Source organism: Nycticebus coucang, chromosome 17 (assembly GCF_027406575.1).
Source record: "Nycticebus coucang isolate mNycCou1 chromosome 17, mNycCou1.pri, whole genome shotgun sequence".
Classification (NCBI taxonomy): Eukaryota; Metazoa; Chordata; class Mammalia; order Primates; family Lorisidae; genus Nycticebus; species Nycticebus coucang.
Window position 1 is genome coordinate 36,541,639 of NC_069796.1, and position 15,393 is coordinate 36,557,031.

The 15,393-nt window shown below is 37.4% G+C and overlaps 1 protein-coding gene across 9 annotated transcripts in view; it reads right to left on the bottom strand.

Annotated features, from left to right (window-relative positions):
• FAM13B (family with sequence similarity 13 member B) overlaps positions 1 to 15,393 on the bottom strand; it is a 124,443-nt gene that overhangs the window by 72,569 nt on the left and 36,481 nt on the right. For 5 of the 9 annotated variants that reach the window (XM_053566054.1, XM_053566055.1, XM_053566061.1 and 2 more), the window contains 6 exons: positions 14,011 to 14,177; positions 12,535 to 12,726; positions 11,889 to 12,101; positions 5,587 to 5,764; positions 5,148 to 5,289; positions 592 to 687 (listed from right to left, as the gene is read on the bottom strand). In XM_053566054.1, coding sequence (XP_053422029.1) covers positions 592 to 687; positions 5,148 to 5,289; positions 5,587 to 5,764; positions 11,889 to 12,101; positions 12,535 to 12,691 — 786 coding nt within the window. In that variant the 5' untranslated portion in view covers positions 12,692 to 12,726; positions 14,011 to 14,177. The remainder of the gene's footprint in view (positions 1 to 591; positions 688 to 5,147; positions 5,290 to 5,586; positions 5,765 to 11,888; positions 12,102 to 12,534; positions 12,727 to 14,010; positions 14,178 to 15,393) is intronic. The other 4 variants (XM_053566060.1, XM_053566057.1, XM_053566063.1 and 1 more) reach the window with 2 other exon arrangements.

A 15,393-nucleotide genomic window follows, 5' to 3' on the forward strand; every position in this document is an offset into this window, starting at 1 on the left:
TTGTGGTTAATTAATAAAAGCTTTAGTACAACCTCAAAATACCAAAAAAAAAAAATTTTTAAGGTGACTTTTTAAAGAACTGAGAACAGATGAAAAACTTGTTCAGTCCATACCTTTTTGTTATAGATACACAATTTTAACATGTTATAGCACACTTTTAAAAAACACTTTGTGACTACAATCAATAGCTCTCAGGAACTACAAAAAACACCTTATACTCAATTTATATTGAATATAGCATATTAAATTCAATAAGCTTGATGATAATTGACATTCTCCAGTATTTTTACCAATAATCACCAACTAAGATATGACATGAACAACTGCCTGTGGTTTTTTCTTCTCCTCCCTGCCAACTCCAGATTTTCCAATGTGACTCTGCACTAGTAACTGACTCAACTATTTTGAGCAAGAGTAAGCATTAAAGACTTGGATTAAAATGTTTTCTCACCCTACACTAATCTTTAAAAGTTCTTCTTGAGCCTCACCTTGTCAACTTGATCTTCTGCTGCTTATCAACACTCTATTCTGAACATAAGTTATTTTGAGCTGCCTCAACTCCATTTATGGAAAACCCTCATCCATACTTACATCTCTTCTTTCTTTGACTGCTGTAATTCCCTTCTCTAGGGCCTCGTGAAATGCCTGCTCTCCAGACTCCAGCTTGTGGAGAACGCTGCTACCGGCCTTCTCAAATGTATAAAGAAACATAATTATCACCTCCATCTTCAAACCACTCTACTGGATTCTCAATTCATTTAAGGATTCCATAAAAAGTCCATTTGACTCTGGGTTATCTCTCAAACACTCCCTATTCATCATCTCCAGCCATCTATCTCTCATACTGCTAATACAAGTAAAATATATACCACTTTGAAAAGGTTCTAACAGCAATATACTTAGATTAATAGAATGAAACTCACAAAGAAGAAAATAGTAAATAAACATTACTTCTTTCAAACATCAAAATCAGGAAATAAATCAAACCACTAGCAAGAAAGGCTAAATTTACCCACATCTTTAAATAAGAAATGAAAGACATTTAAGTTAGGCCAACTTAACAACAACCAAAAATGCTAAATTAGTAAACACCTTTACCAATTCTGCCTCACAAATCAAACTGAAGTCATCAAATCTGCTTTAAGAAAAACAAACTTCATAAATCAGCACTATTTTTTACTTGTAACTCACATGTAATCCAGAAATAAAATTAAAATAGATAATAGATTCAGATAATTAGCAACACGGGTCACCGACTCTCAAGACCCAATGTACTACCTCATTTACTGTGCACGGTTCAATATGCTAATATCTGCTTTTCTACCCACAGGAGGATATGAAGAATTCAGTATTATCTCCTTGTGTCTCTTAACTGTCATTCTACTTAATGTAAAGCACAATATATTATTAAGTCAATTTTTTTAAAGGCTTAAAAGAATACAAAATAACTGATGCAGGGCTCATACCTTAATCCCAACACTCTGAGAGGCTGAGGCAGGCAGACTGCCTGAGTTCATGAGTTCAAGACTAGCCTGAGCTAGCTAGAGCAAGACCCCGTCTCTAAAAATAGTCATGTGTTTGGGGCGGGCACCTGTAGTCCCAGCTACTTGGGAAGCTGAGGCAAGAGAATCTCTTGAGCCCAAGAGTCTGAGGTTGCTGTGAGCTATGACACCACACAGCACTCTACCAGGGATGACAAAGTAGGACTCTGTCTCAAAAAAAAAAAAAAAAGAACAAAATAACTGATGCCATACATGTGAGATAGATATAGATAGATAGATACCATAGGATAAGAGAAGCATTAGAGAATTATTCCACAACATAAAACAATATATTGTCTACCCAGCAGATTTTAGGATTTTTTCTTTTTTTTGAGAGAGTCTCACTATGTTGCCCTTGGTAGAAAGCTGTTGGTCCCAGCTCACAGCAACCTCAAACTCTTCGGCTTAAGCGATCCTCTTGCCTCAGCCTCCCATGTAGCTGGGACTACAGGCACCCACCACAACACCCGGCTATTTTTTGTTGCAGTTGTCATTGGTTAGCTGGCCTGGGCTGGGTTCAAACCCACCAGCCTCAATATGTATGGCTGGTGCCTAACCACTGTGTTATGGGCGCCGAGCTGGATCTTAATATAAACAATAAGTTGGCATCATTTGTTCTGACAAGTCAAATCATGTCAGAAATGTAATATAAATGACACAAACATATGTAATCTATTTCACTTTGGGCAGCCACTGGTTTTATATAAAAATATGAATTACTAAACTAAACATAATTTAAAGAAAAGAAACATAACATACATAATTCCCGATAGATAACTTTTTTTCTTGAGACAGAGTCTTGCCCTGTCACAATGACCACAGAAAGTACAGTGTTATCACAGCTAACTACAACCTCAAATTCTCCTGGGCTCAAGCAATACAACTGCCTCGGTCTCTCAAGTAGCTGGGCATACATGATCACACCTACCTAATTTTTCTATTTTTTGTAGAAACGGGGTCTCACTCTTGCTCAGGCTTGTCTTGAATACCTCACCTCAAGTGATCATCCCAGCTCAGCCTTCCTAAGTGGTAGAATTATAGGTATGATGAACCCTTATGTGCAGCTAGATGACATTTCTTTCAGGAATCAAAAGACATTAAAGTTTTGAGGCAGGCTGCTCCTGTAATCCTAGCACTCTGGGAGGCCAAGGAAGGAGGATTACTTGAGCTCAGGAGTCGAGATCAGTCTGGCCAAGAACGATACCTCATCTCTACTAAAAATAGAAAAAAATAGCTAGGTGTTGTGGCAGGTGCCTGTAGTCCCAGCTACTCAGGAGGCTGAGGCAGGAGGATCACTTGAATCCAGGAGTTTGAGGTTGCTGTGATCTAGGTTAATGCCACAGCACACTGGCCTAGAGCAACAGAGTGAGACACTGTCTCAAAAAAAAAATAAATAATGTTTTAAGGCATAACTATTGATCTGTCCTCTTGTCATTTCCTTTCAAATAAGAATAATTTTGAAGAGATGTATTAGTTCATTATTTTAACCAACTTTTAGGTTAGGAATGGTATATAATTGGAACTTTTCAAGAAAATGTGACAAAATTTTCATGTACCACTGCTTTAGACTACAAATTCTACGAACTTGATTTAATTCATACATACATACATAGCTATTTCATCCTCAGTTTGCTAAAGCTATAATGTGGCATCTGTTGTTATTTCTTCAAAGTTCCTAACTTTGGGTCAGGGATAGGGACAGGAAGAGGGAAAGTGAAAGGGAGGATGTGAAGAGGAAGAGATAGATTGAAAAGGAAAATCAAAGATTAAAAAAATGCTTATATTATAAAGAAAACATGAAAAACCATGTAAGGTACAAACTCCAAACGTTAAGAAGTATTATCCACAAAAATTCATAGAAGTATAAAAGTTGGGCTACCCAGAAAATATAACTCCTAATTTACATAATCAGATACAAGAACCATCAGAGAACTAACAAAAAGCTGTAGGATAAACTACCTCTCAAGAGCTAATGATTTATAATCCCACAGCAAACAAAAGGAAGCAACCCAAATGTCCATCAATCAATAGTGTGACCATGATGGGCACAGTAGCTCACCCCTGTAATCCCAGCACGCTGGGAAGCTGAGATTGGTGGAGCTGAAGAGTTGAAGACCAGCCTCAGCAAGAGCAAGACCCTGTCTCTACTAAAAATAGAAAAACTAGCCAGGTGTTGTGGCAGGCATAGCAAGTCCCAGCTACTTAGGAGGCTGAGGCAAGAGGATCTGTTTGGCTTAAGAGTTTGAGGTTGCTGGGAGCTATGACAACATGACACTCAACCCAGGGCAACAAACTGAGACTCTGTCTCAAAAATAAATAAGTTAGCAGATAGATAGATAATGTGACCATGTAATTTATCATCCAAATCTGCATATACATGAGTGATAGGGGAACTACTAGATATTATACCAGAAGCAGATATAAACCAAGACTTTCCTGAGAAAACCAGAATATGGGGACTGATACTATAAATCAAATAAATTACAGGGTTCTATCCAAACAATAGGGAACTATAAAGTCATAAACACAAAAGAATGTCCTCTCTACACTTCAAGAATATCTCCAAGATACACTGTTAACTGATGATAGAAAACAAGGGGCAGAACCATGTGTATAATATGCTACTTTCTTGTTAAAAAATAAAAAACCAAAGCTCAGGGCCCCTAGCACAGTGGTTATGGTGCCAGCCACATACACCAAGAGGGCAAGTTCGAACCCGGCCCAGGCTAGCTAAACAACGACAAATGCAACAACAACAACAACAACAAATAGATGGGTGTTGTGGAGGGTACTTGGGAGGTTGAGGCAAGAGAATCGCTTAAGCCCAAGAGTTTGAGGTTGCTGTGAGCTGTGATGCCACACAGCACTCTACCCAGGGTGACATAGTGAGACTCTGTCTCAAGGAAAAAAGAAAAGAAAAGAAAAGCCTCTACATAAATTTTAAACTTACTAATATGGCTTTATAATAAATAAACCGTAGCTATTTAGCTTTAATATAACTAGGGTCTTTGTACAGTCTCAACCATCAAAGCACAGCAGTTACAACAAAAGATTATAATGTAAATTCAGAAATAGATTTTTAATATTGTAGAGCCACCAGAATTAAAAAATTATCTGCCACTATTAAACTATTCATCTTCAGATGCTTCTCATTAATGATAATGATTGTACTACTACACTGACTTCTATTTTAGTCAAGAAAAAACTGTGAATTTTAAAAAATTTACACCAAATCTTTTCCTCCAACTTATATTTCTCACCCTTTCCCTACATTTCTCCATGCTAGCACAGTTTCTTTGCAAACATAAAAAACTATATTATTCTTAAAAAATAAACAGTGCTTAACAGAAAAACAAAAGATTTCTACCGTATACTAACTGCAATGCCTTTCCTTATTACCCAAATTCTTAAGGACAGGAAATTGTTCAAAAAATAAATCACATCCATATACTACATTGATGTCGCCTACTGATTACATATAATAACCAAGAGAATTACTTTCAATTTGGTACTTTAATTCTACATAAGTTGTTGTCGAGCTTTGAAGAGCTTATTATTCTCAACAAAAAATTTTCCCTTCAAATAGAATACTTAAAATATTCTCACCTGTTCAGTAATTGAACTCAAATCATTAGATGAAAAATCTTCCTCTTCATTCTCAAAATATTCATAGTAGTTTTCCAGAAGTCCAACCATTATCCTGCTCACTATTTCTTGCTCTTTCATATCTTCCACATCTGTGTAAATGCTAATAATAAAAGTCCGAATTGAATTGAGTTCTTAAAACAATCACACAGTAAACTCAGAAAACAACCAACAACCATTTCATGAACCTGAGCAATTTATATCGTCATTCTTTGCCTCAGTTTTCCCATCTGTAAAATCTACTTAATTTGTATCCTGTTCACAAAAATGCTATGAGAATTAATGAGATTACTATTTTAAAAATGGTTCATCAAGCAACCTATGATCCTTAGAAGATAATATGACTCTTTTTCACAAATCCAGTTTTTTTTAATTAAACAAAAATTTTGAAACAACTTACTGAAAGACATCTGGACCAAAGACGGCAGCCAAAGAATTTGCAGACCAAATTTCTTCATGATGTGATGCTACATTGGCTAAAAATCTACACAGAAACTTTAACAAACCGTAATTAACAGGTGGAAGCTGTTGCAAAAGGAACTTCAACTTTCTTCCAAATTCATCTTCGTTATTATAATCTATAAAACATAATGATGGGGCATTTTTTTAATAAAGTAAAAAGCAAGGCTCAGATATTTTGCCAAGTTCACATTACTCCACCCACATCACCTTTTAACTACAACAATTCAAAACCTTTTCGCTTCCTCTACTAAAGGCCAAATGCCTTAGGACTTGGCATTTCACTTATTAAATGAAGAAAAGTTGGAGGAGGGAGATGAAAAAAAGGAATTCAACCTCTCAATTGCTGAAGAATGTTTTCTTCATCTATTACTCACTGACCCCAGTTTTTTTTTTTCCTTTTAATTCTCACTCTACTGTCTCTTGCATGACTATACTGGTGTTTCTTTTCTTTCCCCCCTTTACAGGGGGTGGGAAGGGATGGAAAGCCAAGAACAAGGAGGAGCAGAAAAGAGTACCTGTGTTTCTAAACTAGCACCAACTATAAGAGTCAAACTGCACTGACCATGCCAGCCAATATGAGCCACTAGGGGGCAGAGATGCAATTTGAGGAACTATTATTTTCAGTGATAATCTTTCCCCTTGCATGAATGAGAAAACAAGGAAATAACAGGATGAGAGTGACTTTCTTCTTGCTCTGACATCTTGAAAAGAATGATTAACTTCTGCAGTATCAGTATGATTATTATTAAAAGGTCTTCCATTTCTTGTCTCCTATAAATCAATGTTGCTTTCTATTTTTCAAGTGAATTTTATGACTGAAGCTAGGCCTGTGTTTATCATGCCAGTGAGTATACACTAACAGAAACTAGGCCTGTATTAACCCTCTGATTGGTGAGAATCCCATTTAGGTGAGGCAACTACTCAGAAATACTCTCAGAATGACATAATTTGTTGTCAATCAACCTAATTATATTTAATTTTTCTGAAGCTTTTAAAATCAATTTACTAGAAAAATTCTTGATAAAAGATTCGTGATATTGGCCATCTCTGAAAAAGAACACTAGTTTGGTGGGGCACAGTGGCTCATGCCTATAATCCTAGCACTCTGGGAGGCCAAGTCAGGTAGACTGCTGGAGCTCACAAGTTCAAGACCTGCTACTCAGGAGGCTGAGGGAAAAAAATTGCTTGTGCCCAAGAGTTTGAGTTTGCTGTGAGCTATAACACCATGGTACTCTTCTACCAAGGGCAACAAAGGGAGACACTGTCTTAAAAAATACACACATACATAGAATGTAACCGAAAAAAACTTCTCTACACTTTGTAATATTACTGAACATCCACCCAAATGTCCCAGTACTTTATTTTTTATTGAGACAGAGCCTCACTTTGTCACCTCAGTAGAGTGCCATGAAGTCACAGACAGTAACCTCAAACTCTTGGGCTCAAGCAATTCTCTTGCCTCAGACTCCCAAGTAGCTGGGATTACAGGCACCCACCACCACACCTAGTCATTTTTTTGTTCTTGTTTAGCAGGCCCGGGCCAGGTTCGAACCCAACAACCCTGGAGCATGTGGCTGGCACCCTAACCACTGAGCTACGGGCACCCAGCCCCCAGTACTTTGATTTTATAACTCGATAGAAAATTTTTTTTTTTTTTTTTTTTTTTTGGTTTTTTGGCCGGGGCTGGGTTTGAACCCGCCACCTCCGGCATATGGGACCAGCGCCCTACTCCTTGAGCCACAGGCGCCGCCCAATTGGATAGAAAATTTTAACAACCAAAGCATTCAGCAGAACAGGACTTTAGAAAATCATGTATATCAACTAAAAAAAATAAATATATATATATATAATCAACATGATAATTATACCAACACCAACAAATTCTACCTAACATCCTCTCTAGCTCTGTAGCATTTATCATCTAACATACCCATACAGACATCTATTTTATTATCTATTTCTCCACCTCCCCTACCCCCTTTGGAATTTCAGCCTATGAGGACAGATTTTTTTTTTTTTTTAAGACAGAGTCTCACTATGTTGCCCTTGGTAGAGTGCTGTGGCAACACAGCTCACAGCAACCTCAAACTCTTGGGCTTAAGCAATTCTCTTGCCTTGGCCTCCCAAGTGGCTGGGACTATAGGCACCTGCCACAATGCCCGGCTATTTTTTTGTTGCAGTTTTTTAGCTGACCCGGGCTGGATTCAAACCCGCCACCCTCAGTGTATGTGGCTGGTGCCGTAACCACTGTGCTATGGGTGCCAAGCCAGAGGACACAATTTTATTTAGCTTTGTTTTGTGCTACATTCTGGTATAAAGAATAATGCCTAACATATTGCAGGTATACAATAAATAATAGCTGAATTAGCTAACTGAATACACGGTAACTGAAAAAAGACGTTGAATACTAACCCATTTAACCTGATGGTATGGGTTAGCTTGTGAGCAGAACCATTTTTATTTGAAATACTGTCTACCTTGCTATACTTCTGTTTGGGCACATTTCTACTACACTGATATCTACCAGGTTGCTTCTGAAGTCTTCAAATAATGCAGAGAAGCATTTCAAAAAATATATATAAATATATAATACACAGTTGCTTAAATTTCTTTCCTCTCGAAACTACTACATCCAGGGAAAATAAGTACATATCAAAGCAGCGTCTTTGATATAATATAATATATAATATAATAAAGAAAGTACATATCAAAACAGAAAATGTTACAACAAATCCACAAAGCTGGGAACTGTGTTTTCTACCAAAACACTATGTATAAATAGTTGGACTAATCACTATGGTCTAAATCAGTAACTGTTACCATTTGAAAATAATGCTGTAATGACTTTGGGAAAGGAAGTGCCTCTAGGTAGGGCACTGCTAAAGATCCTACAACGCACAGACAACCCCCATAACAAGAATTTTCCAGCCTAAAATATCAACAGAGTCAAGGTTGTGAAACTCTAGTCTAAACAAAAGGTTTAACTGCACCAGTAAAAGCCACATTGCTATCACAGAAGAATGAAATCACATTTTAAAAACACAAACTCAAGGCCAGACACGGGTCTCAACATCTACAGTCCTAGCACTTTGGAAGGCTTAAAGATTACTCCAGGGGTTTGAGATCAGCCTAAAAGACATAGCTAGACTCTGTCTCTACAAAAAATAAGAAAAATTAGCCAGGTGTAGCTACGTGGGAAGCTGAAGCAGGAGGATCCCTTGAGCTCAGGAGTTTGTGTGAGCTATGATGATGCCACTGAACTTTAGCCTGGATGACAGAAGCGCTTCTAAAAAATAAAAATAATGTTTTCAAAACCCATAAGCTAGAATGCAACTGCAACAATGTGTCCTCCATGATCTTAAAAGAAATAACTTTCTCCTGTATTTGTAAACATCAATTAAAAAATATTGACATACTACTTATTTACAGTAAATGTTGAGAAGAATCTTTGTTCAGATGTAGACACCTTCCTAAAAGGACTAAAGGATGAACAAAATAAAAGAGATATTACAAAATAAGAAATGCAAATATCACCTCAAGTACCACCACACTATCTGCACAGCTACTAAACAAATAGGTGTGTACGTGGGTATGTGTGCTGACATACATATACATGCTATAATTGGGGAATAGAAGGGAATGGTGGATTTTTCATATAAAACATGAAAGACCTTATAGGTCACAAATATTTCTACAGATCTTAACTTCAAAAGTGAATGTTAGGGTGGCGCCTGTGGCTCAAAGGGGTAGGGCGCCGGTCCCATATGCTGGAGGTGACGGGTTCAAACCCAGCCCTGGCCAAAACCCACAAATAAATAAATTAAAAGAAAATATTAAAAAAAAAAAAAAAAGTGAATGTTAACATAAGGATAATTAATTAGTAAGATACATATTGTAATTCCATGAATATCAACACAATATATCATGCTGTCATAATTTTAAATGAAAATCAACCAAAATGTCAATCATAAAATAAATAGCTTCTGATAGTATTAATGACTTCACTACCATTAAATCTCATTCCAATTGTTAATTTATAAATTTTCATTCAAGACTAAAAGGTTATCTGATTCTTGCAACTTTACTTGTCTATAATTCAGCTAATAAAAAGAACATGAAAACCTATCACTATAAAAACAAAGAGGCTCAGCGCCTATAGCACAGTGGTTACAATGCCAGCACCTATAGCACAGTGGTTACAATGCCAGCCACATACACCGAAGGTGACAGGTTCGAGCTCAGCCTGAGCCAGCTAAGCAACAATGACAACTGCAATAAAAAATAGCCAGGCATTGTGGCGGGCACCTGTAGTCCAAGCTACTTGGGAGGCTGAGGCAAGAGAATCGCTTAAGCCCAAGAGTTTGAGGTTGCTGTGAGCTGTGACACCACAGCACTCTACCAAGGGCAGCATAGTGAAACTCTGTCTCAAAAGAAAAAAGAAAAAAGAGCTCACGCCTGTTATCCTAGCACTCTGGGAGGCCAAGGCAGGAGGATCGCTTGAGCTCAGGAATTCAAAACCAGCCTGAGCAAAAGCCAAGAACCCATCTCTACTAAAAAATAGGTGTGGTGGCATACACCTGTGGTCCCACCTACTCAGGAGGCTGAGGCAAGAGAATCACTAGAGTATGAGATTCCAGTGAGGTTTGATAACACCACTGCATTCCAGCCTGGGCAACAGAGCAAGACCTTGTCTCAAGGAAAAAAAAAAAAAAAAAACATGGATAGACCAGGTGCAGTGGCTCAAACCTGTAATCCTAGCACTCTGGGAGGGCAAGGTTGGAGGATCGCCTGAGCTCAGGAGTTCAAAACTAGCCTGAGCAAGGAGAGACAGGGGTCTCACTACTCATTTTCTACTACAAATAGAAAAAATTAACCGGGCATTGTGGCAAGCACCTCTAGTCACAGCAACTCAGGAGGCTGAGCCAGGAAGATCACTTGAACCCAGGAGTCTGAGGTTGCTATGAGCTAGGCTGATGCCAGAACACTCTAGCCTGGGGAACACAGAGTAACGCTCTATCTCAAAAACAAAACAAACAAAAAACATGGATCAACAATCTCGAAAGGAAATACTCCTTCTCTTTAACATACTGCTTAAGAATATATACACATATCTTACAAAAGCCCAGCTACAACAGCAGTAGGGATAAGGAAAGTAGTTATAATTTCACTGAATTTTTCTAAAAGCCTAAAGTTTTAAAAAATGGACTCTATAAAACAAAGAAAATCATAAAATAATGCCATATGCCCACTTCATAAATTTTTCTATATAATGAAACATGTTCCTCCACTATGTAAATATGAATCATGGCCCTAGAAACAGAAGCATTCCATCACTTCTTGGTTCTTTTACGTTTCTGCCTAACTCTACCATTATTTTTCCTGTCCCTATTTCATTCCAGCTAAGTCCTACTTTTTAGTCACCACCAAAAATCTAATCCAACAAGGACAAATCTTTTATTTTTCCTTTCTTTGATTTGGAATCTTATGTCTAATTTGCTATTTTATTACCTTTAGGCCAGAACAAGCTTTAAGTATATTGTAAGTCTAGAATCGAAGTTGTCTTCTGGCTTTTTTTTTTTTTTTTGAGACGGAGTCTATGTCGCCCTTCGTGGAGTACCGTGGCATCACAGCTCACAGCAACCTCAAACTCTTAGGCTTAAATGATTCTCTTGCCTCAGCCTCCCTAGCTGGGACTACAAGTGCCCACCACAACACCCAGCTATTTTTTGGTTGTAATTGTCATTGCCTTTTGGCAGGCCTGGGCTGGGTTTGAACCTGCCAGCTCCAGTGTATACGGGTGGCACCCTAGCCGCTAAGCTACAGATGCTGAGCTTGTCTTCTGGCTTTTGATAAAAGTTCTGTCTAATCAAGAATAAGCACCCTATAGTAGTATTCCCCACTAAGCAATGCCTTTTATTATTGTTAGACATTGTGTCACCAGACACATTACATATCTCTCTCCTTTCCTTTTTACTTGCTACCTTTCTACTGCTTGTTCTTGACTTCTCTCTTTTCTCCTGCTAACCCTGCATCTTAGGCTAGTAAGACCAATCACAAAAGGTAAATATAGTACCACAGGGATCCACGAAGTTACCATTTCCTTAACCAGACCATACTGACTAAAAGAAAATAAGAAATTCATCTCTGAGATATGATACTTACTGTTCATATGTCAAGATTTCTAAAAGGTAAAGACTCCAAAACTAAAATGACTGATTGATGAGAATCAAATTATGTTACCTTGAGAAAGCTGCATCAAATGAATATGCAAACTGCCAGGAATAACAGGTTCAGGAAGTTCTTGAAGGAAAAACCTAAGAAGACTAATAGCTGAGGGAACATCTGCTTCCTTAACCAAATCCACCGCTTCTCCGCTGTCGTATCTCTGCCGAAGCCACTCCACTGTCTCAGCATTTCCATTGACTTGAAAAAGTCCTTGTTGCTCCAGACCTCCTACATTAGTTCAAGGCAAATATTAAATAAGCTGCAACTTCAACTACTTGGCCACATATATTCATTCTCCAACCAACTTAATACTCATACTTCTGGAAAGCCTTTCTTGGCTCCCCTGATTTGTCTAAAAACCTTCAAATTACACATCTAAAAGCACACAATCTCTGTCCTGAGGTATATTCTATTTTATCCCACCCCTTACATCCATTAAAAATATTTCTATTACCCCCACTAAAAATGTTCTAGGTTGGGCAACTGTCTTAGGAATTTAAGTAAAAAACACACTAAGACGTTAAAAATAATTTCTATTGTTTTTCCTGTTTTGGACTTTCCAAACTTAAAAAAAAAAAAAAAATTAAAAATCCAAGGTCAAAAAGGGATAAATTGTGTTTATTAAAACAAAAGCTAGCCCTCAAAGTAAGGAAATGTATACCATGTTCCTCAATATAGTCCACAACGTGGCGGACTATGAATGGAACCTCATTGTCTGGATGTCCTCCCTGCTGCAGCTCATCAAGTGGAATTCCAAATATTTTGTTAGCAAGAACGGAGTTGCAGTTACTCAAGGAAGGGGAGGAGCTCTTCCTCATATCTTTTTTGCAGCCAGAAATCAAAGCTGTCTTTTCTGCCAAATGAAAGACAAAAAAAAAAAGACTATAATGATTAACAGGTGGCAATATGACTAAATACATTAAAGAAAAATGCTTTACACCTGAATGTGTTCTCATCTATTTAAGTATGTTCCAGTTATCAGACCCACAGTGTGTTCTACAAATAAAGCTCAACATAATTATGTAGGCATTTTCTCTGAGTTAGTTCTGAATGCTCCTTTTACTACTGCATATTTATCAACGGAAAAACTGATCATCCAAAATTTAGCAAAAGGCATTAACATCCCAAAGACAAACTGAGGGGCAAATATAGCTCCAACAGGACCTTTACCGACAAAGCTTATTAATGACACAGGTAAAAAAAAAAAAAAAAAAAAACAGACCCAATCCATCCCTTTAACTCTATATGAAGCTCATCTAACCCCTCAATTCATAAGCCCAAGCAGGAGAGAATCATTTTTTATAAAGTGGTAGGCTAATCATCACTTTTAAAAGTGATGACCAAATAAGAGTAAGAGTAATCGGGCAATTATTTCTATGTCAGAGCAGCTGTAAAACACATTTATAGAAAAAAGAAATTTTTCAGTTTGGGTATCAATGTTCAATAAGAAAAGTCCTTTTATCAACACTACTGTTTCATAATTACTCAGAAGAAAAATATCCATAGCCATCTAGTTCAGAAGAAATAGTTACTTGTCTTAGCTTTGTAGGAATTGTGATCAGTAAAGCAGTGGGAGGAAACAATGCCTCTGATGGTCATTTCCAGTATCTGATACATCAGAGAACAAATAATCCCAAAACAAAATCATTTTCTAAAATAAACATTACTTTATGTAGGAAAAGAATATTTCCAAAAGAAAGAAAACGTTTTTTTCAAAAGTTGATAATGAACAAAATGACACCAACTCGTCTTTTTTCATCACCCCAGAGAAACATTTCCTTTCTCACTGCAAGAGAAAAATAACAAAATCACAAAGATAAATCTACCCCAAATTCTAAAGTTAACAAAAATAAGATACACAGGATCAACTGTATACCCACTAAATCAAGAAACTGTCACAACATGACTTGGAAACAATTTGGCCAACTTAAGAGAACAGTAGAAATTAACATACTGACAGCAAAATGCCATAAGTTTGCATAGTCCTAGACAAGCAATATCCATTCTACAACACATCTGGTGCCAGCTATGAACTACAAAACTTCAAGTTAATGGTCATATAGCAAATACAGGGAGAAAATTCTAAAATTTATGTGGATTTATAGAGCATGGGATAGTTACCATTCTGAACACTTACCTTTGAGTACTTAAACACCTAAGTTTAAAAAATGGCTTCTGCACCAGCTACCCTCACTGACCAAGCATTCTTTTGTCATTTATGGCTGTTTGAGATTATGGCAGAAGATCAGCCTGTAGTTCCTCATTGAAGAAATGCAGAACTCGATCAGTACTTCAGCAGTTAATCTAGAAGAAAAAAACAACAATTTCAACTTCCCACATTTTTGAGAAGAAACTTAGAAGAGGCAGTAAAGGGAGTGGGGGGAATAGCAGCAGCAGTAAAGGGGTATCTCTACAGAAAGGTATTTTTCTCCTGAAAAATCTGTCTATAACCTAGTTAAAGGCAAAATCTTATAAACCCTTTAAGTTATGATAGCTAAACTGGGCAAGAATCTTCTGCTTAAGATAAATAAAGGAATAGCAAAGGACAATCCTTGACAGCACACATCTTCAAGGATTACACCATTCAAATAATCCATTTTCCTCAATGGACCCCTCACTTGCTCACACACCCTACCCCACCTCATTCCTTCCTCACCTACTGAGAACACTATTTTCAGAAGATCAAAAAAGTGAAGATGGGACTTAAATTTGGAACTGTACTTACTACTTTATATATAATATACTGGTTGTCTGAACTTTCTGATTTGGTGGAGGAAAAGCACAAGTTGGAAAAGAGCAGAAAGAAAGAATAGAATGAGAAATGCTTAGATTCAAATATCAACTATCATTTTGTAGATATGTGATCTGAACAACTTCCATTCTCTGAGCCTAAGTATAGTAATATGAAATAAAATCTATATAGCTAGTAACTATAACATATGAATGTAGTACAAAGAGAACCAGTCTCCTCTTCTTTGCACAATGCTAAAAGAGAAGCAAATAGGCTGGGGAGGGAAGGAAAAACCTGTTTGGCAATGTGTTTAATATTTTATCTCATTATCCTCTGTGAATTCTAGTAATCTATTAACAATAAAAAAATTTTTTTTGAGACAAGAGTCTTGCTGTCACCCGGGATAGAGTACAGTGGCATCATTATAGCTCACTGCAACCTCAAACTCCTGAACTCACATGATCCTCCTGCCTCAGCCTCCCAACTAACTGGAGCTATAGGCACCCACCACCACACCTGGCTAATTTTTTATTTTTACTTTTAGTAGAGACAGGGTCTCACTCTTGCTCAGGCTGGTGTTGAACTCCAGATCTCAAGCAATCTTCCAGCATCGGCCTCACCGCATGCTAAGATTACAGGCATGATCTACCTATCCCAGCCAAAAACTCTTTTTTTTTTTTTTGTAGAGACAGAGTTTCACTTTATGGCCCTCAGTAGAGTGCCGCGGCCTCACACAGCTCACAGCAACCTCCAACTCCTGGGCTTAAGCGATTCTCTTGCCTCAGCCTC